The 22,246-nt window shown below is 41.7% G+C and overlaps 1 protein-coding gene across 1 annotated transcript in view; it reads right to left on the bottom strand.

The window, feature by feature from the left end:
* The window catches only part of ccdc146 (coiled-coil domain containing 146), a 46,358-nt gene that overhangs the window by 8,817 nt on the left and 15,295 nt on the right, over positions 1 to 22,246 (bottom strand). Inside the window, exons 3-18 of the mRNA XM_035147478.2 lie at positions 19,268 to 19,350; positions 18,278 to 18,493; positions 15,413 to 15,470; positions 12,868 to 12,950; positions 12,585 to 12,678; positions 12,383 to 12,456; positions 11,197 to 11,424; positions 10,951 to 11,040; positions 10,225 to 10,321; positions 8,634 to 8,726; positions 8,002 to 8,169; positions 6,685 to 6,773; positions 5,498 to 5,662; positions 5,236 to 5,311; positions 4,689 to 4,837; positions 4,364 to 4,592 (exon numbers count right to left, since the gene is read on the bottom strand). Of these exons, the coding sequence (XP_035003369.2) occupies positions 4,364 to 4,592; positions 4,689 to 4,837; positions 5,236 to 5,311; positions 5,498 to 5,662; positions 6,685 to 6,773; positions 8,002 to 8,169; positions 8,634 to 8,726; positions 10,225 to 10,321; positions 10,951 to 11,040; positions 11,197 to 11,424; positions 12,383 to 12,456; positions 12,585 to 12,678; positions 12,868 to 12,950; positions 15,413 to 15,470; positions 18,278 to 18,493; positions 19,268 to 19,350 (1,992 nt within the window). The remainder of the gene's footprint in view (positions 1 to 4,363; positions 4,593 to 4,688; positions 4,838 to 5,235; positions 5,312 to 5,497; positions 5,663 to 6,684; positions 6,774 to 8,001; positions 8,170 to 8,633; positions 8,727 to 10,224; positions 10,322 to 10,950; positions 11,041 to 11,196; positions 11,425 to 12,382; positions 12,457 to 12,584; positions 12,679 to 12,867; positions 12,951 to 15,412; positions 15,471 to 18,277; positions 18,494 to 19,267; positions 19,351 to 22,246) is intronic.

Raw genomic sequence — 22,246 nt, 5'->3', positions numbered from 1 at the left:
TAAAACATAATTTTCTTCTTTTTGCTATTTAAAATTCTGTGCACAAGTCATAACAAATGCTGAAATTAATTAATTTCAGTTTGACTTTGACCTTGAGGGTTAAAAAGGTAATAATTGATGAATGGTTCAATTCAGTCAAAACAAACCTCACTGTATCAAAGGCATTTTTATACACCTCAAAGCTTTCAATGAAGATGAACTTTTTCAAACGTCAAAATCTGCAAATATCCGCAGGAGATGAGCGTGTGCCCAGTTCTAACTTTTGAATCTGATTGATCGTTGTTCCACCTTCAATCGTACCCACCCTAAGCCATTCAAACCCCACATGATGGATGTATATACAGCACGTCCATCTCCTCTTCCCCCTCTCCGCTCCTCAATCTGTCTTTTTTCTCTCTCACTCTCTCTCTTTGTTGCCCTCACTTTTAACATTTTTATCCTCGTCCTCCTCCTTCCTCAGTTCATATGCGCGGTTTGTCTTTTCCCTTTGAATTCATCTGTCTCTGTGTCAGTGTCCCTGCTCTGCCTGCCTGCGTCTCTGTTTTGTTCATCTGACAGTCACAAAGAGCAGCTGCTTTCCCGGCTCATGAATGGTGTAAACCATTGTATATATGACAGCATCAGGGCAGAATAAAATTTGCATGCAATTTACATAATCTCAGCTCAGTCCGTGGTTAACATGACGGCTTTAAAAAGCCACATAATAGATGGCCCACTGCATATTTAACAGTGTAATAATGATAAGTAATGACCTTATTTATATAGCACTTCCCAAAAATAATCATAATCAGGTTATGGGAGGTTAATTAGGAGAACATGTGTGCACAGGAGTTGCAGTTAAGCTTTCAAATATAAGAGTAGATTATAATTAGACATTAAAATGCATGTTTTTAACTTGAATTCTAAATAAGAATATTGGAATCACGTGGGATTGGTTAACTGATTAACGATGGTGTCAATGTCAAACTATAGTGGAGAGAACACAAGTCAAGTGTTGGCTTTGTTTTGAGTGAGTCAGTTGCTAAATGACTTTAAATGATCTTGCTTTTCGTCTACCTCCTCTCTCACATTCAGCAGACACACGCACACACACACTCTCTCTTCCTCCCGCTGTCCATCAAGCCGCGGCTCACGGTGGACTTCCCCACGGTAATAAGTTCCAGACAGGTCAGGACAAAGATTTAAGAGACAGACAGACGAGCGATGTGACTCACCACTGTAGGGACAGAGCCGAATGTCATCAGCCCCACCCTGATATAAATCTCCCTCCATGACTGACACTGTGTGAGCGCTCCATAAATACACTGTATCTCTGTCTGTATCTTTGTGATATTGAAGTCGAGCTCGCCATTAAAAGTCTGTTCAACAATATTCAGCTGTAGCTGCGAGGGTGTTATTGTAACATGACTGATCTCGGTGTGTGTACCTGTGTGTGTGTGTGTGTGTGTGTGTGTGTGTGTGTGTGTGTGTGTGTGTGTGTGTGTGTGTGTGTGTGTGTGTGTGCGCGCGATGACGAGCCAGCAGCTCATAAACAAGTAGTAAATTCAGAATCCAACACCAACCTCTGTTTATTTTGCAGCAATTAAAATTCCTCAGTGCAAATGAAAGCCTCAGAGTATATTGAACTTCAATAGTCTCACAGATGGCCCGATCTATCTTTGTCAAAATATCCCATCAAATGGAGAAGGGGGGGGGATTCTTCTGCAATGAACAGATAAACTGTTCACAGATGAATACAAATACACACTATATGATAAATCAGCGGCGAGGCAGTTTGCGTGGAGATTGAATTCGCATAGAAAATGAATTCGCGGGGAGAATGGATCGAGCTGGCAAGTCTCCTGCAGTAGGAGAGACCCCCGTGAGTCACTTTCTGTACAGAGAGGAGCTCGATTGCTGTGAGAGGAAAATGGCGATTTAGAAAATGATTTGCCATTTACACACGGCGGAGAGGGAGAGATATGGAATGAATGGATGGATGGAAGAATGGGAGAAAAGATAAATGGACTAATACACTTATAAAAGGGGTGGAAGTGGTTAATCAATCGAAAGTTCCAGATCTTGCATCATGTGTATTCAAACAAGACTAATGGCCCAATCGTACACCCTGAGTAAAGTGATGTCATTTTTCCGTCCAGCAGGCATGTTGCTTAAATAGCAAATACACTTGCACCCATAGGAGTGTTAGTTTTAACCCAAACTCATGGTGGCATTAAAAGAAATATCAGGGGATCAAAGTCATTATGATACATCCTCTGAGAACAAAGAATGTCAGGACAAAATGTGAAGCCAGAGGAGACATGGAGATATTTCACTGGATAAGTGGAAACCGTGACCTGCTGATGGTGCTGCATGAAAAGCCACTGGTCATCCTCTGGGGACCACACTGGATTGTGTCTGAATTGTGGCTATCCAACCAATAGTTGCTGAGATATATTTCAGTTTTGGACCAAAGTGGTGAACAAACTAATGAAAATAAGAAATGAATCTACTGCATGTACTGCCAAATACGAGGTCAGTCGACAGGAAAGAAGTCAAAAGGATTACAGCCAGGAGAAAATGTACTGGAAGGAGGGATGGGTAGATAAAGTTACACTGAAGGAAACAAAAACCTTGAGAATGCCTTGAGGGGAACAATGAAAGAAGGAATGGTCAGAAGAAGATGAGGACAAAACAGGGTTTAGAGCTAATGATGAGAGAAAGAACCAAGAAGAAGAATAGAAATGGCATCAACAGGCCGCCGTTGTTGCAAATGCTAAACAGCAGAAGGAGTAAACAGATGGAGAAAAGGGACAGGGGCGTTATTCAGAAGAGCAGCACATGGTGAAGTATGTTCCAACACTGCGTTCATCCAACAGAGCACAAGACTCATGAGAAAAGTCTGGTCCAGCAGCGAGTGAAAAGCTCTGATCGCTCTGATCGCTCTGATCCAGAGCAGCAACACACACCCAGTCCCTCGACACCGCCGCTGGCGGGAAAAACTTTGAGTGTGTGTGTGTGCCTCTCTTGAATCTCTCTCTCCTTCTATGTCTGTCATTCTCTTTGCAACGCAGAGTTCGCTTGAACACGTTTGTGTTTTTGTGTTATTTATTCATGAGTCTGAATCTGTTTTCGGCGAAACGTGTGCAGCGTGCGCTTGTTTGAGGTTTTTCCCTCTTTCTCATGTTCCTTCTGCATGAGTTCGTCAGGGACAGAAAACATCGGTCTCTATCTTTCTGTTGAAAGTTCTGAGTTTGTTCGACCTCACTCGGTTCACCTCAGCAACACGAAGGGAGGGGATCGGCTCAGAAAAGGCAGGCTGAGAAACTGACCCCTTTAATAAATATCAAAGTCAGTTTACAGAGTAAAGGAAAAGTGTATAAATTCAATATTTTGAGACTCACGAGATTAAAGAAAGTTTTTTCAAGAGTTTGTTTATGAGATGAAGCTTTAAAAAGTATTTGCATGAATCTAAGAGCTTGTAGTCAACTGTTCTTTTTGGAGATCTTAGCTAAGATAAGCCCCAGATACATACAACTCACAAGTACACACAATCCTCTGCTTCCTGAGATCCTATGAGGATTCTCCTGACTTCATATAAACTGCCTGGACATTTGCCTGAAGCACTGTTGGATAATTTCTCTCAAGATTCCAAGGACAACTTTGCCGATACACACATCTGCCATTTCAGGGAAAATGTTATAATCTGATCACATCGGGAAAACTCTATTTAATTGACACGTCAAACAGATTGCAGACGGGATGCTAAGATTGGACATTTGGGAAATGTGGACAGCAGTTTATTATAGGTCCAATCTGCCAAAATTGGGGGGGCTGCCTTAGCAAAGGTACATCAAGCAAAGTGTATGTATTCAGAAAGAGTGTTTTCATCGATAGACAAAGGGAAAGTGGGTGTTGGGAGCCTGTCACTGTCATCACTGTTTATTATATAATATACTTTACTTATAATATAATTTTTAATGAACGATTTCAGTTAAAAAATGTAAATGAATTACCCATCCTCATCCGTCCACCTACGCTTTTTCTAGCTTGCGGCTCTAAATGTTAGGTGGGATGACTTCTTTTGTTGCTTATTTTTTGTCAATGTTCTTTATAGGGCCAATATTTTAGCAATATTGTTTGTGTGTGTGGAGAGTTGTGTAGCTGTAATCCAGTCCGTGTGTTCATATTCAGATTTGTAAATGTGTACAGAAATCTCCAAATGTGCATTCAGAATCTGTGTTTGTGTAACCGCTGTGAACCAAAATGTCTTTTTTTCAACCGGAGCTGTTTTTCTGCAACGTGAGGCGGCCATTTTTCGTCACTTCTTGAGATACAGTTACACAAATATCCCCCCCCCCCGTTGTTCTTGATCTTTTCTGACCTCTATCTGCAACACGGCAATCTCTCCGTCCAGCTTTCTCTTCAGGGGCACCTCCTTCTTCTTCAGCTCAATCTGTCTCCTCTCCTCGCTAATGGCCGACTGCAGATCTTTCATTTCCCTCTCCAACGTCTCCAGCGCCACGTTGCCCTTACCGACGGCCGCCTCTTGGACGTTCACCTTCTCGCGGTAGTTGAACAACACCTCCTCGTGCTCCAGCAGCTGGATGCCACTGGACGTGACAAACAGACACACACACCGAGGCACAAACATTATTATTTGATCCTCATAAAAGTAAAACTGTGAGATTGTCAAAGTTGTAACCTACAGAAAATTGCGACACTGCACAGCCGTCTCATGGTTCTTGTTGATCTCCAGAAGTGCCTGCTCCTGGAGGTTGATCATTTGGGTGAGTTTCGCCAGCTCGAGTTTGTGGTCGTCACCATCCTGACTGATCTGATGGTGCTTCCATGCAACCTGGAGGAAATTAGGTATAAAAACGTTCTGATGCACGTTTATGGTTTTAACTACAATGAAATGCTTCCCCTTGATGAAGCTAAACAAGGAATTCTACTGTAAGTGACACGAAAAGTTCACAAACACAGAGGAAGCTGGGTGTGTGGTGGTGGAAAACAAGGTTTCAGGGCTCGGTTGCAAATTGGGAACCCAGTCAAAACAACTCAACCACAGCCTGAGTCTGTTGAGCTCTGGGCTCCGTGAATCATATCACCCTCTGTGATATATTTAATCTGTTTATATAAACTGCTAAATTTGTGATACTGGCTTATGGCGCAGAAGAGGCACAGCCAGCTTCCCGTCAGTGTGTGCTGACTGATCACATCTCTGTCTGTGTGTGTGTGTGTGTCTGTCTGGACCTTGGAGATGTCATTGCGCAGCTTGTCCCTCATTTTGGAGCAGTTGGAGAGCTTCATACGAGCCTTTGTGAGGAATCTGGGATGGAGACGTAAATGCAGACAAGCAAAGCTTCAGTGGTGACAAATGCGCTTGTAAAATAAATAAGAGATAATAACATTTAGAGATGCAGCTTTTGTTTCAAGATTTTAAGGATGTGTTTCTTATTTTCTGCGTACGTGATGTTTTTTTCACTCCCTCGAGGAAACATGCACGTGCACGCACCTGTCCTTGTTGACGACGATGGTGTGCTGGATCTCCGTCTCGTTCTCCAGGACCCTGAGCTGCTCCGTCAGCTCTGTGAACGACTGCGAGGCGAACTGCTTCAGCTTGACGTACTTATTCTTCTCCTCCGTAAACATGTCGCACAGTTTAGAATACTGTGATATTCTGACAGGGGTAAAAAAAACAAGACACTGATGAAGCGATGAAGCATCTGCATTACAAAGTCTGGCTTGTGGCTACTGTCAAGATCAGAAGCTGTGAAACATGCGGCTTTATTCTCTTTGTTTAGCATCAAGCTAGGTCCTGTTCAATCTATATACTGCAGGGTTTATATCTCTAGCTAATGACAGTTGAAAATACAATTTTCACTTTATATTAAAGGGTTAAAATATGAACTAAAGAATGATAACAATGGTAAAATAGACATATTTACACAATATTCATGCAAGACGCAAATACTCTCAACTAGTGTGAGATTTCCTTATTTCAAAATTTACAAGATGTGACTGAACAATGAGAGGAACCAAAATATTTAACCATCCGTGTCCTGTTTTTGCCAGACTCGGGTGCATTTTTGCAGATTTAGTGTCGAGTGCAACCTCATCCGTTCGTCTGCGGTCGTGAACTGTAACATCGCACTGTGCGAGTTTCTGCTTCGGTTTTCTGGGTGGTGCCAGAGGCATCGGTCCAAGTCTGAACACTGAAGAATGACCAATTAGTCAGTTATGGTTTTCTACCCAGACAACATGTGCAGACGTCTGAGATAATTGTGATCCCAGCTGCTACAGTGCTCGGGGGAGGCAACAACAAGTACAGAATCAATAATCGGTTGAAGAATTGGTTACGTCAATATTCTTCGTATAGGAATTCAATTTCAGCGATGCGAACCGACCGCTAAGACTCTGGGCGTATTTAAGTTAAGATGCAGAAACACCATCTGTACAACTGCTGAAACTGGAATTTACTTAGGGATCTTGAATTGAGCTGTGAAATCTCAAGATTAATCTCCACATTGCACAAAAAACACACAATATGAAGACAGTGACAGAGGTTCCTCTAATGCCTGCTATTAACAGCTTAGAAGCTTCTCTGTAATCAAGATCCTCTCCTCACCACACACACACACACACACACCGTCGCATTTAATGAAAGGTGGCAGGTGAAAGAAAAAGAGGAGGAAATAACACCTGCGCTGAAGCAGAGTATTCAGCTTGTTGTGGTCCATGATGATCAGGTCTTTCTCTCGCAGCTCGTACTGGATGAGCTGGTGCAGTTGCTGAGGAGAGTTACACAAACACATCCACAGTTTCATCACGTCTGTTTGTGTGTGTACTCGCAAGCGTCGTCCTTCAATTTGTGGGAGCACATCCTTTTTAAAATGATGTGGAAGCTTCTGTTCCGAAAATAAATGAATTCATATGTTGATCGAGCTGTCCTGGTTGAAGCCTGACTGATTTGGTGGCTGGCTGATATGAGACTGTCACAAACATATTGGTATCAGAGTTTATGTTTACTGAAACAAAATCTTTTATTTTAGAGAATAAACAATGTAGACAAGATGCAAATTGATTTGAATTTGAATTTCTATTTCAAAAGGGTTTGTTAAAATCATTGTCAGTTTCTTTGGAGTATAAATGTACTGGCTGATATCAGTATTGGAAAGTTTTTACACCTGAATGAAGCCAAGTGTTTAGTTCAGTCAGGAAGACAGTGTTCTTATCTCAAATCCTGCTGTCTCTAAGCTCCACACTTGCAATAAGCCAATCGCCTGTGAGCTGCCAAAGTCTAAAATGTTCTCTCTCCTGTCATTCAGCAGTCAGTTCAGAACTGGGATCACTTGTCATTCATCTTCATATCCAAAGCATCAAATTCCATAGGACTGCTTACATTGTGTTCATTGTGTGCTGAGGTCCAAGCTCCAAAGTCTGTTCCTCTGTTCACAGTAAATTTCATTTTTATTCTAATTTACATTTGTTTCTCTCAAAGTCTCTCCTGATTGAAATATCTGCATCGGTCCCCAAAGTTCTACTTCTCCATATTGGATGGGCTCTGCAGAGAAGTTTGAGAATAATGAGAATCCACTGAGGCTGATCATTGTTGACTTGGGTTTTCAACACTAATTGATCAGATAAAAGACTCCAGCAATCTTCGGTCACAAGTGATACTGGTGTTTTTGATATCAGTAGGAAGACAGGATCTCCTGAAGAGTCATTTCTGCCAATTTGAAGAGTCTGAAGGGGCATTTTTTTTCAAAATCCCACAGTGGTGACATGTACACTTGTATTTGTCTCATTTTCACTTGCTGTGATGTCACATTTACATCAAACTAGACCCATTTATTTTGCTCTTAGATGTTTCTGACACGTTTATGTGACATATACATCTCTGTGTTTGCATGTGTTAATAAATACACTGATGGAGAAGTCACAACTGGTTTCAAAAAGACCTAAGCTGCACGTACCTGATGGTGTGTGTTTGGTTTGTGTGTGTGTGTTGTGTTGCACCTCGGCCCTGAGCAGTTCGCGGTGCTTCTGGCCCCTCTCCTCAACTTTGATCTTGGTGAGACATCTGAGGTGGTGGAGTTCCTCTCTGAGGAGGTTCGACTCCTTCAGCAGCTCCTGAATCGTCCCGTACTGACGCTTCTTCTGGCTCTCCTCCTCCGCCACAGAAAGCTGGATGAGGGAACAAATTCAAGAATGTTCTCGTTTGGTTAAAACTGAAGGTTTACTCGAGGCAGAATGAGACAGGAAAATGGAATAAAGAAGAGGATGAATACTGAAACTTTTTTTGTGCAAAGTGCAGCATTTTCCCTGAAGGGATCGTTAAAGTTTTGTGTGACATACTGTAGGATGAGAGCATTATGTAACAGAAAATATCATTTTGTCTCGAAGATAAGACTCGAAATATGAAATATACCAAATAGAACATACATAAAACATTCAAAGGACAATAAAACAAGATTAAAGTTCTCGGACATAAAAGTATTTTAAAACTAAAATATGGTTTATCCAATGCTTTGTGTAGTGTAAAAAAAATAAAGAAAAACTACAGGCTTCTCTTGTTAGGTGGCTACTGCAGTCGACTGTTAATGGAGCTGCTAATGGTACCGAGTCAACCCCACACACATTGTTCCCACCTGTTTTTCAAAGCCGACTTTAAGAGCGTCCACCTCCTTCTGAAGCTCCATCCTCTGCTGAGCGCCGGCCTCTCTTCCGGGAACGGCATCTAACTTGGAAGTTCAATTCAGAAAGTAAACATCAAACGTGCGCTCAGGCTTTTCAGCGAAGCAAAAGGAGATCTTAACGTCTGCCACGGTCCCTCCTGACTCTTAGACAAAGCGCGTAAAATACATTAGCATCAATTGTTTCCCTGATTACAGTCCTTTAGACTTTTACAATCTGGGGGATGTGAAAGTGAAGGGCCGCAAGGAGTCGGTACAAAGATTACCAGACTTCATAATAAATTCGGTCAGTGCATATTCAATCCCACATTAAAACACTGGCTGCAAAATAATTAATACTATATATCAGAGTTTCCCTGAGGCCTCTCTGATAGCCCTTAGATCCAGCGACACTAAAAGTGTTCACTGAAGCTTATAAAAAATGAATGCCTCCGGGCGTGCGGGATTGCACCTCTCTGCAGGGTTGCCAGGCCTCGTGCTCAGAAGTATGAGCTACACTGCTCCATATTTAAAGATTGTTAGTCCACGGAAGATGGGGGGACTACATGAATAGGTTTTAAGGGCTTTCTGCAGTTCTGTAATACACTTTTATTTATGCTACACTAGTGCCGTGCCTGTTCTAAACCTTAATGATCCGGAGCTACTTCAGAAGTTGTGAAGTGTGACAGTTCCTTGTCATTAGTGAGTCCTCCTCAAACAGTTCTACAACACTTTGTATTGATTGTGTGCTGGACGTTGTGTGCAGAGCTTTTCTTATAAACAGTCTGTAGTTAGAAAACTGTGCGTTCATCCCACCTGGTTTATCTGCAATGACGATTTTTTTTTCATAAAATTAAAGTGAATTTGCTTTATTACTGTTCACGATAATACAATCAACACAATATTGAACTAAAAACTAAAACTAAAACTAAAATCATATTCTGTTCGATATAAAGCTTTTGTAGCAGCAAAACAAACATTGTGCTTTATTTTAATCAGTTCTTTTACCTCAGTAAAGAATGTGTGGACTCTGTGGTAAATATTAAACCCATCAGTCACATCTTATTTGACTTGCGCTGGAGACTTTTAAATCCTCGTCTAAACAGTTATATTTATGTTTCTTTAATGATTGGCAGATTAATGAATAAATCCTATTGTGCAACTGCTTTGTTTTCAATGTGTCCTACGTGGGTGTCAATCCCCCAATGTGTCATAACGAATTCCTTCCATACCGTTCATGTGCTTGTGACATGTGCTGATGCGTTTCCCGTAACCCGCCCGCTCAGTTCTTTTCTGTTTCCACTTTTCGTTGTAAAAACCCTGAGCATCAGTAAAACTACAGGAAGCCGGAGAAACAAAAATGCGTCCAGTGAAATACAGATTAAACACTTAATGTGCTTTTTATTGGCCCTGTGACATTATTCAAAAAATGTCCCCACACTAAAAAACCATGAGGGGTGTGTGTTGTTCGGGAGAATTTGGATGTTTCCGAGCATGTTGTTTCACTGCTCCAAATTTGAGCAGACGTTTCTCCTGCTGACATTGAAAGCACCGACCCACAATTCACCTGGGCCTGCAGCTCGCTGTGGATCGATTGCACGTGTCCTAGCTGCTCCGTGGCCGTGGTCAACGCGTGCTCCATCCTCTTGAGGGCTTGCATCTGCCTGAAGGAAAAACACAGACACCATTTTAAATATTTATCATCATCAGAAGGTTGCGTCTGCGGCACTAACCAGCTGAAATTCACCCTGTCAAACTTTGCTCATTAAATAGATTTCTTGTTATGATATCAGGTATTTTAACTGTGGTGAGAAGGATATGTTTTCATTGCTGTTTATCGGTCTGCCAGTTATTATGCAAAGACTACTGAACCCAATTTATTGAAACTTGGTGGAAGTCTGGCGTATAAGCTGAGGAAGAATCCATTAACCTCTGGAGCAGATTCGATTAAGGGTGCGGATGCGGGTGCACATCTGAATCTCTCAAAAAAGAATGCAGAGATATTTATGAAGAAAACAGGCATCTGAACTGTGCTAATGTAAAATAATACAAACAGGTGTTGGTGTGGATCCAGACAATGACCCCGATGTATCCGATCTTAATACATGTACAATATGGGGATTAAGTGGCCAATCAGCCTTGGCAGATTTATGCACTAGAAGTGTCCTTCTGTATATTTCAGGTGTACAAGTGTAAGTGTGAATGCAGCTACATAAAATGTGTGAATTCACATGTTTATGAATATGTGGAGACTCGTTTCCATGTGTCATCGAGCTCAGTTTCCATTCTCTACCTATTTTTCTCCCTGAGCTGCACAGACTGGCTCTCGAACAGGTGCTTTCTGTCACACATGACGTCCTGTAGCTTCATTTCCAGGATACCTCTGGTGACACAAAACACACAGCGACTCATGTGGAAACATCTCAACCCCCATATCAAATATTGTGTTTCCATCTTAATATATTCATCATCCACATTCGTCCTTTTTAGGACGCCCTTTCCATGTTATCCACTTTTGGCTGTGTTAATAGTTTTGTACCTGGTCCCAATGAATTCCACCTCCTCCTCCCTGCTGACTTCCTGTTCTTTCAGCAGCTGTCTGCACTCTCTCTGACTGGCTTCGACTTGGGCCTGGAGAGCCTCCAGCTTCTGCATCACCTCCTCCCTCCTCATCCTGAGGGATCGGTTTCGTACTTCCACCTCCTGCACTTGCTGCTCCGTTTCGGAGATCTCTGCGTTTAGTGCTTCTATTTCCTTCAGAGCGGCTCTGGCGTGTTTGGAGGAGAGGGACAGAACATTTTAGAGACAAAAGAAGTACAACACAGTGTATATCATCACACAAGCTTTGTAGGAGTGCAGATCTTATGAAATAACAGCATGTGCATCCATCTTTAACACACCCCCTCCCGGTGCCACTCAGCTTTGTGAATTTCAGATTGCGAGTCGTACTGGAGCTCACATGGCTCATGCAGACGGCTCTGCTGCATCGCTCGCGAGCCAAGTATTAATTTGGAGTAAACATTAAAAGAGACTGCAGCGCGGCTCCAAGTGGAGCTATTCTCTGGTGATTAAGGGGCTTTTGACTGGAGCCTAATACATGTGGTTGTCATTTTTTTTAAAAGAGAGGGATTGCCAACATTATTTTTCTACTTATACGCAAGATATGTTGCAGAGAAGAGACTGAACAACTAATGGAACTGGAAATTGAATTTTTTTTTTGCAGAAAAAGGATTAAAACGAATAGTTACTTTAAGTTTTGCACAGATCTAATTAAAAGTTTACACTGAGAAATTTACTTTAAATAAAACCTTATAATTTACTTTAATTGCATCAGATTTCTGTCAAGTTTTGTGTTTCGTTTCTTTCGTGACTGTTTTCGTTTTTCAGTTAATTTGTATGTATTAATTACTTGTTTGTTTTTATCCATGAAGCCCTTTATAACCTTGAGAAGTGCTTTATAAATAAAGATATTACCATTATTATTTAGCAGCACACACTCACATTATGAAAAGTGCAGGATTATTTCAGTTGAATCCACATCTTTTATGTATACAGAGACGAATGACAGAATAATTGAAGATTTGGGATTTGATTTAAGATAATTGTTCAATTCCAGGAGAAAACCATTTGTTTCCATTGTGTTTCCTCTTCAGTGTTTTCTCAGCGAAATCGCTCATTTTATTTTCTGGTGTTTCAAGATAAAGTTATAGATTAAATGCACTTACTCCTTCTTGGAGCGTTTCCTCTTCATCTTCTCTAATATCTGGTCAGGTACGCTGATGAGCTGGGCTTTCTCCGCCTTGTGACACACACAGAGACACACATAAAAATGTAAGAAACCACATGCTTTGTTGTTTTATTGGTGGTGTGCTGTAAGTTATGCTTAGTCAGTCAGGCCCACACACACAGACACACACACACACAAACCTCTTTGAGCTCTATGATCTCCTTCTGGTCCTCCAGCTCTTTCTGTTCTCTCAGTATCTGAGCTTCATGGGTTTCCACATCTTCAGTGAGACTTCTGGCAACACACACACACAAGTTCGTGCTTATTAAAACTGGTAATTAACAGCACTGAAGGGAATCATCTGCAGTGTTTCTTATTGTAATAAACAGGCAAAAGCACAGAAATGGAAAAAACAAAAATAAACAAATAAAAGACATGGGAAATAACACCAACTGGATGAAAAGAGGTTTGGTCATGAGGTACCTGACTTCCACTTGTCTCTGAGCCACCTCTATCCTCAGATCCTCATTTTTGTCCTGCAGGGCTTTTATTCTGCTCTCCATCTCCTGGACGACCCACCAACATGAACATTAGATCACTATTCAAGGTTTTTCGAAGTCTTTGCTTTGCACATTTTCTTTTAAAAACACTTTAAATCAGCTCTATTGCTTCGCATCTGTTTGTTTCATGTTTTGATGAAAAACAAAAAGATTCAGCACCTAATTTAAGACCCACGTTAAACGACTCCAAACTTGAATCTTAATTTTATGAACCTGAAGTAGAGCATCTTTCTCTGAGGTGAAACCATTTTGCGGTGCTTTGAGTGGTTCCAGTTTCATGCAAAAATGTTAATTCTCATCGTTTTCTGCACCACAAAGACGTGTTTGTCAGTCAGCACTGTTGCATTACGCCGACTTAACTTCACAAAGCGTCACCATTAAAGTAAATCCGCTGCAACTGAACCAGCTGTTATCAATTCAGCTGTTCAATGCCATGCGCCGTAAAGATTTAGTTTATGGTTCCTCAGGAAAACAATTAGAAATGTATTTGAGACGTCAGCGATGAAACGCATAGTTCATGAATCACGTATGACAAGTATGTTTTTGTTTTTGTGTGCGACAGGGAGAGAGAAGAATGCAACCGCCCTCCGTGTGGCTCATACTACTGTACACAAAACTTAATGCTGTAGGTTCAATACGACCAGTTCACAGTGGAAGGCTCCTGCCCACATGTCTTGTCATGCAGTTGCAGCAGTCAGTTTTCCTTTTTCTTTATTATAGCCCTAATATTTTGGGGGGCTTTGGTCGACGACAACCCCAGCATACGCAAATCGATTTCATCATCAGAACCTTCAGCTATTCAGGACGTTCCTGTTCTCATTTCTCTTCTCTCAACTCCTCATACTCTACTACTCTTTGAAATACTAAGCTTCTTCTGCAATTTTGGGGCTTCTGGCTCCGACAACTCCTGCATGCTTCAACTGATTTCCACATTCATAACATTCGGCTCATTCAGGACACGGGAGCTCTAATTTTATGCCTCCACACCACTGACAGTCAGCGGCCGGAGGCATTATGTTTTCTGGTTTCCCATTCTTGTGAAAATGATGTCTCAAAAAACTTCTTGAAGGAATTTCTTCAAATTAGGTATTAACCTTCACTTGGACTCGAGGATGAACCGATTAGAATTCGGTAGTCAAAGGTCAAAGATCAACGTCGCCTTGACCTCACAGATCACACTTTGTCTCAGGATCAACTTCAGGGAATCCTTTCAAATTATATCACACTTTGGCCAGTTGTCACTTTGGTCTTAATGATTAACTGATTAATTATTATTATTGGATAATTAGTGGACAAACATCAAAAGGTTGTGTAGACCTTATATAACTGTGGATGCAATTTGTCAGGAACACCTGAAGGGACTGAAATTGCACTGGTTGTCGGAGGTATATAACCGCAGGGAGGTAAATGTAGTGTCTTTTAAAACTAATCAGATTTATATGTTTTATAACAGGTGTCAGAGGCTTTTAGAGTGTGACATCATGCAAGGACCTGGTGACATCATCACATGCCTTCGACTTTGGCAGTGTGGCATCATCCTATTTGCATTTTTCAGCTTGATTCAGCATTTCTGCAACTCAGCATTTGTCATGGACATTGGTTATCATTAATATAACTTTTATCTTCACATTTGATTATATATTCCTTTGTGAGCAGAAGGTAAGTCTGTTAAATGTCACTCGTCATTACCCATGAGCCTCTCTGACTCATGAACACCGTCACTCGCAGCCAGAGGCACGAAAGCAGAGCACAAGCACCTTTGTAATGTTTTGTTGTTGCAAACAGTAATCAAACATTAATTGGCGCCTGGAAAAGAATTTCGATGAAGTTTAACGGCGTTGGTGATTTGTTCACGTAATTCTCCCGCCTGCCCCACGGATTCTACGTTTGTATTCTTCTTCTGACACAATCGCTGATAGTTTGCGCCGCTGATTCATCAGCTGCTCGAGACTTCCTTTCCCATCCAAGTGTTGGAAATGCTCTACATTGTGGTAGATTTCTGACACACTGAATAATAAAAGTAATACAGTATTAATATGCCCTGCAGCGTGATACAGTGAACTGTGGTGTAGGACTCAAACAGAATCAAGTGGATAAAGGGGTTTTATTAGGATTTGTGAATGAATAAATTATTATATTTTATTATTATTGTAAATCTGTTGCTTTAAATGATGACTAATTTGATTTTCCTGCTTTGACTACAGAAAAAAGAAATCTCCCTCTGAGGGGTAAAAAATTATTTAGCACATGCATCATATTTTTGTGAAGATGGAGAGACTGGAATATAAAACGTTTCAGCTTCTTGTTGCTTTAACGGGCCCTTAAAAATGAGCCAATGGCAAGTCATCACATGGAGGGATTAGGCCTGGGAGGAGGCTTATAGTAAAACTCATATTTATCCCCTCCGAAGACAGTTATTGCAGCGGTAATCCACATCTCTGAAACCAGACCTGGATGGTGCAACTTACAGCAGGTTTCAGCTGAGTCTCACTCTCTCTCTCCAGGTACCGCTTCTCCTCCCACAGACTGCACAGCGTCGAGGTGAGGCGAGGTAAGAGGACAAAAAGAAAAAGGAAATGAGATTATTAGGATAGAAATGTCAGACGTTGCTATGAACTTTAGACACAGTAAGTTCTCATACTGTACATAAACATAAAGAATCATAAAGAGCCAAACAGAGTTCAAACGTGCATATAAAACATAATTTGTATTATTTTCTTATTTCCCTGTGGCAAAAGCTCTTTTGAGCCGTTTGAGCTGCTTTGTATCAAATAGTTTTAGCGCCGCTTTGTTAATCTTAAAAAAACATCATAACATTTTGCTGTTTGTTTCATCATATCTCCCTGACAAGTTGATATACTGGATATTTAAGAAATATATAGAAAACTGCGTGCATGCTAAAGTATGCGACTGGAAAAGGCGCTGAGGAATTCCTCTGTACATGTTTGGCTAAAGATGAAGGACGCAAAGATTTTAAAAGGCATATTTAAGTGGTGAACATCTGCTCATCATATGCAGACCGGTAGCCATGTGGACAAGGGAGGGAGACGGGAAGAGGGGGGGAGAGATTAGGCCGGAGAGTGTGAAAGGCAGAAAGAGCAGAAAGAGGAGAAGAAAAAGACGAGGAGAGGATGAGAACTCGCCAACGAAAGCTCTTGCAAATGACGTACACACACGCAGGCTCTCAGGCAACGCTCCTTAAGTGTTTCCATTTAATATTTCAATTACCGCTGCGACTACAACTCTCTGCTTCACTGTGAGGCTTAAAATCACCGTATCCTATAGATCGTATCTTTGCAATACGGCGCTGAATTTATGTGATATGAACGGTTGACTTTCGAAGGTTTATCCTTCAATTGCAGAGCAGTTAAAACCAAAAATACGAGTCACAATAATTATTTAAGGGAGTAAAATATGGAGCTTGAAAAACCCATTTTCACTTTTTCACACTTTTTCACCCCAAAACTTTGATCACACTCACCCTTTGTACTTTTATTAGTTTCCTTCCATAGATTATCAGTAATCAGTATCACTGTCCTTTCACAGCCTGTTAAATTCTTACATTGACGTTTACTGTGTGGGGAAGGTGCAATTAACTCATCGTTGGTGATTAAAATTCAACAAAAATCTTAACTGCGACACAAATCGACATTTGAACTGTTTCATTCCCTTAAATGACAGTTTAACTGACTCCTTTAAGTGTTTTGTTTATGCAACTCCCATTCGACACGAGCGAGCTTTAGGAAGCACCGGTGTATGTTACCACGTTGCATAGCAATGTTCCGATAACCTCCCTTTGGCCCTTGAAAAGTTAAGTTTGTGTACAGAGCGGAGAGAGATGCTCGAGCGAGTGCGTTCTTTTCCAGCTCTGTGGGTGTGTTTGACCCTTTGGACATGCTGACTGGGGGTGCTGAGTGAGCTCAGGGAAGGAAAAACAGAAACCGGCAGCAGAGACGAGGAAAACTGGCTGTAGGAAGCAGAAGAGACGTCAAAACACTAATCAGGGTGAAAGGATCATACAACTTCACATGTTCAGGAAATGTAAAAATCCATTTGAAACTGGTTGTGCATCAACTTTAACCCCTTGTGACGAAACTCTGAGGGAATGTGGTTACTGACACAAAAACATTTTAGGCAGTAAAACCTCAAATAGTTTGTATTCCTGTTTTTACTCTCAAGTGTGTAAACCATAGGCTGTAAATAAAGACGGACGACGTGTCCCCACTTCCTCCCACTATCCAGAAAAGAAGCCAAAACATCCTGGATAAGAACGCTGCCACTAATCTCTTTTTTGGGCCAGAGTCTGCACAGTTGTGATTGGGGGATGGAGCCGCAGTGGCGACGTCCCATTGATTCACATGCTTGACCCAATTGGGAGTCAGTCTCAGCTGTCAATCATGGGGTTTCGCCTCTTTTCGTAGCTATCAAATAACTAATTAAAACCAGATACCAGAAAATGTGACTGAATTGATAACTCGCAGCAAATTGCTCGTGCAGTTAGATCGAAAAAGATTGAAGCACCTATCAGTGCACCAGCTCTGACAGAAACAGATCACACAGAGCAGTTGTTTCTCCTATTCCCACAACTTGAGAGAGCCCAATCTAACTGCCTAAAAACACCATATGTGCCTGGTCGTAGCCTGAGGTCCTCAGCGAAGGCCCTGCCCACCATTCCACAGTCCCGGCCCCTTTCTTTCAATGCTTCCACTCTTCGGAACAGTCTCTCCGAGGAGATCCATCTGGCAAACTCCTTCTCCTCTATAAAATCTCTCTTAAAAACACTTTTTTATAGTTGTGCTTTAAAACGTTTATTTCTGTATGTTCTCTATTGCTGAGTGTTTTCTTCAAATCACTTTTGAATAGTTTCCTATTGTTTGCCTTCAAACTTGTTAAGCACCTTGAAGCTGTGTTTTGAAAGGTGCTATATAAATAAATAAGTTGGTGGAGGTAGGGTTTATGAACTATTCTGCTGCTTTGGCTTCACTTTTGGGGAGCGGTCATGTCGTCTACCTTCATATACAGTCATTGGTGTAAACAGTATCAGCAGTAAAGAAGAAAATGTTGCCGGCCAAGCAATACAGTGTCAATACTATGTGCGTGTGTCCATTCACACGTATGTTCTCTTACTGTACTCAACTTCTGCTTCACCACTAGTTTCACTTCTCTGTAATGTCCTAGTCTCCAGTTACTTGGTTCCTGTCAGTGCTGCGTGTTTCTAAGAAAGACGAAGCTACATGCGAAGAGGAGTTTTTGTTTCAATTAAAGGCTTCCTCTCTTGGGATTAACTTGGATTCGATACATTGCGGCGATTGGGTGTGTGCTGCGCGGCTCACCACTTCAGTCGGAGTTGTGTGTTGTACTGCGTGTTCTCGGCAGCCCTCAGTTCGTTGTATGCCCGCAGGAGCTGCTGCCTCAGTTCTTTGACCTCACTCTCGGGCTCCTCGGAGATGCTCTGCTCCTCTGTTCTCTCCAGCTCAGTGTGCAGCCTCTCCAGCTCAGCACGAGACCTCTTAGCCTCCCCCAAACGCTGGAGCTCACAGTCCTGGGCACTGTGAGATGAAACGATGATTTACCTGTGTGGTATGCAGTGTACAAACACTACAAGCTAACTGATGGTAACACTAATATGACTTTTTGGACCAAGATCAACTGTAACTAGACATCTCAAAAGCCTGAATACATTTTCAAAACTTTTAAACAAACCTTGGGGTCCTATATTAATGTAAACATACCAAAATCTGCTGATTCTCCTGATAGACTATTTGAGCACTGAGCTGATTTAAATTTAATGTGCACATTCAGATTTTTTCCCCTCATCTTCACAGGAAACTGGGGTCTCAAAAGTTAATTTAATACCCTCTATTATGTGCCTTGGTGGGGATTATGAGAATCATTGTTCATGGATTTAATAAAGCTTAAAAAGAAAAAGTGCTTTGGGGCATGTCTCAGACAGCTACCTCAGCCTATTACAGCCGTTCGTGGTGGTGGTACCTTGAGCGTACCGCCTCGGCTACACGCTCGAAGCTTCCCTTTTTTTGTTCAAATTATTATTTCATTTTTGGCTCTGCGAACTGAGCGAGAAGAAATGCAAGTTTATCAAAATGTCACTTCAGAAGCTGGCGGCTGGTACCACAGATGCTACCTCCGACTTTTTACAGCAGTACGTTAGAGGAGAAAAAACTAGATGTGATACGGAGGTTTTTAAGTATTTTTCAAAGACGCTTCAGTCAGATTCTTCAACACACGTCTCATGTGTTGTACTTTCTCCGCAGTCAAACAAGCACCTATACACTTGCTTCATGAAGGAATAGAGGGGAACTTACCTCTTCAGAGTGTTACTCAGTCGCCTGTAGCTGGATTTCAGTCTGGTTGCTTTGGACTGGCTGATTTTTCCCAACAACAACAACTGAGGAACACAAAAAAAATGAATAATACAAATAATATGGGCATGAAAAACATTCTCTCAAGAAGAATATGCACCGATATAATGACCTCCGCCAAGTAGGAGTTACGTTTTCATATGCTTTTGTTTCTTAATGCTTTCACGCCTGTCAGTTTGTTTGCTGGTTGTTTGTTTGTGGCCAAGATTACTCAACAACCACAGGATAGATTGCAGCATGGGTCAGGAAAGAACCCATTAAACTTTGGTTTGGATCCATATCAGCGAGCGCATCAAGGAATTTTGTCAATTTCTTTAAAAATGGCCAAACGTGTGCAATTTGGTGTAGCTTGATAGAATTTAAGGGGAGTGCTGGGCCTTGCTGGAGGTGTGTTCTACTGAGTTGTAGTTTGATATTTGTGGTCATGATTAACTGTGAGGGCCCAGTCACACGTACCTGAATAATTGCCGATCTTCTAATCTGTGCGAGCGGGGAGGCGAATAGAACATTTGCTTCCTGTGGCAAAGGAAATCGAGTGGCTTCACAGGGAGTTAAACTTTGGTGAACTCTGACCCACGATGTTCGCTTTGCATTCAAATATGTCTTCACCATGCCCTGACCATGTTTCCAAACTCATCAGCATATAAGCGTGGCTGGGTTATAGAAATTATCCTCGTGTCAATCCTCCACATCTGAACAATCCAGACATTACAGCATCCCAAAAATCTTTGGCTTCATTCATTTAAGTCTGCTACGAGGCTTACTGCATGAGTGTGCCAGCTCCGTTTTCACAGTTTGATCTGACCCAGAGCTGCCTGTATGAAAAACGAATATATTAATAGAATATCACATTCTGTGGAAATCCACTGTTCCCGAAAATATGCACTGGGGCAGTTTTGCTGGGAAACAGACACATTTCTGACCAGTAGGCAGTTTTGTGTGATATTGTTTTGTGATCAAATTAAGGAGTTGAAAACTAAATCACCAGAGAACCCAAAATTGTTTTGGATTTCATAATGGTTCAATCTTTGAAAAAAAAATTGCTTCGTCTCTGCTCTAATATGCTGACTTACTGTTTCAGGGGAAAGAAAGGCTCTTTTATATCTGTCTTGACCCACGGACACAAAGTGCAATCTACCACAAAAAACTCCCTGAAAGGGATTTAAACCAACTTTGGGCTGAATAAACGTTTATCGGCCACAGCATCAGAACACCTTATCACGATCAGCATAAAAAAACAAACCTCCAGCTATCTGCAATCTCAAAGGGAGAGAGGACAAATTATTGAAAATAGCCCATATATAATGATAAGAAACATCACTGCTTGAGATAAACAAAAGGACCATTAGGCCTGAATGATTAGTTGATAACAAAAAAGGATCACAGCTGTGAAACCTTGGTAAAAGACAAAACAAGAAAACGGAGCAAAAAGAAAAAGATAGCGGGTAAAAAGTTTTCTGTAAATGATCTGTGAGAGTGGTTGTGAGATTTCTCTCTGAGGTGTAACTGTTGTAGAAACAGAGGGCAGGTGTTGTTGCCCTCTTATCTGCAGAGCCAGGTTGGTAAAGTGGGGAGTAATGAGGGATAGCCATGTCTGTATCAAAGAGCTGCAGGACTTAGTCTATCTCAGGACAGACTGGAGCAGGTAATCTAACAGCACTGAACACACACAAATGCTCTGATTACACAGACACACACGCGGACTGATATCTCCCCGCAACTTCAAACATTAGGGATAGACGATTATGTTTTTATTTATTCCATTATAAATGTTTATCTTGCCGTTGTCAAAAGACCACGTTCCAAGGGCAGAAAGGACAGAGATGTACAAATATCGGGAACGGTATAGATTAGCCCTCCTGTTAATATTATTTATTCCAATGTTTTCCTACCAGTTTGCATTATCAGACGCCCAAGGTCACCACACTACAAGGAAAAACACCTGACCAGCATTACATGATGTGTGTAGTTTAATCCCTCACATTTTGAAATGCTACGAGTCATCTGCTCCCAGTTACCTTGTTGTCATGTGTCCTTTTGTTTGTTGTTTTGTTTGTCCGTTAGTTAGCAAGATTAACTACTATAAGAATTACCACAAAAGTTGGTGGAAGGATGCAGTATGGGCCATGGAAGAACCCATAAAATGGGGGCGGATCCAGGAATTTTGAGGCTGAAAGACGTCAGTATTGTGTCTTTAGCAGCACACATGGCGCACCAGTGACCGGACAGACATCCTCTCCCACACACTGGGAATTTATCACAGAGAAGCAGCCTGAAGCTGCAGCGGTTTTAAATTCTGGTGCCAAGACTTATCTCTCGCCGTGTTGGAGGCTGCGTGCAGCTCACATGTGGCAGAGCGTCTTTGAAGTGAGATAGAGACAATCACTGGGAGATATTTATGCAGGCACATAGACACACACCTGTCAGTTCACTCCTCCACCACTAAAACCTTCCAGTACATATATATGAGTGTGTGTGTGTGGTGCAGCTGGTATGTGAAGTGTGCAACAAAAAAGAAGCTGTGGGCTGTAACGCTCTGCACCCTCAGGGGGAAAAGTAATGACCATCACCACGAGGCACAGCGCCACATTCCACGGTGCGATGGAGAGAACCATCTTTCTCTGTGTGTGTGTGTCTACACTCTCTGAATTGGAGTTGAGCCTGGAGCCAGATTGAATCACGTTGTTGCAAGTATCTCCAGCTTTAATATTTCCCTTTCCTCCATCAGGGCTTGGAGCCACCTCTGGAAATGAAAATCAATTACCCAAACTGTGTCACTTCTGTGGAAAAGTGACATGTGCATGAGACATCTATAATGCCTCGGGAAAAGAATCCAATTACAGGACCCGTGGTTCTGAATCACATTATGTACTGAAACAATAGCTGTGGCCCACAAGCACATAATCAAGTGCCAAGTTAATT

Source organism: Hippoglossus stenolepis, chromosome 22 (genome assembly GCF_022539355.2).
Source record: "Hippoglossus stenolepis isolate QCI-W04-F060 chromosome 22, HSTE1.2, whole genome shotgun sequence".
In the NCBI taxonomy this organism is placed as follows: Eukaryota; Metazoa; Chordata; class Actinopteri; order Pleuronectiformes; family Pleuronectidae; genus Hippoglossus; species Hippoglossus stenolepis.
This window is presented reverse-complemented; position numbering and strand designations above follow the sequence as displayed.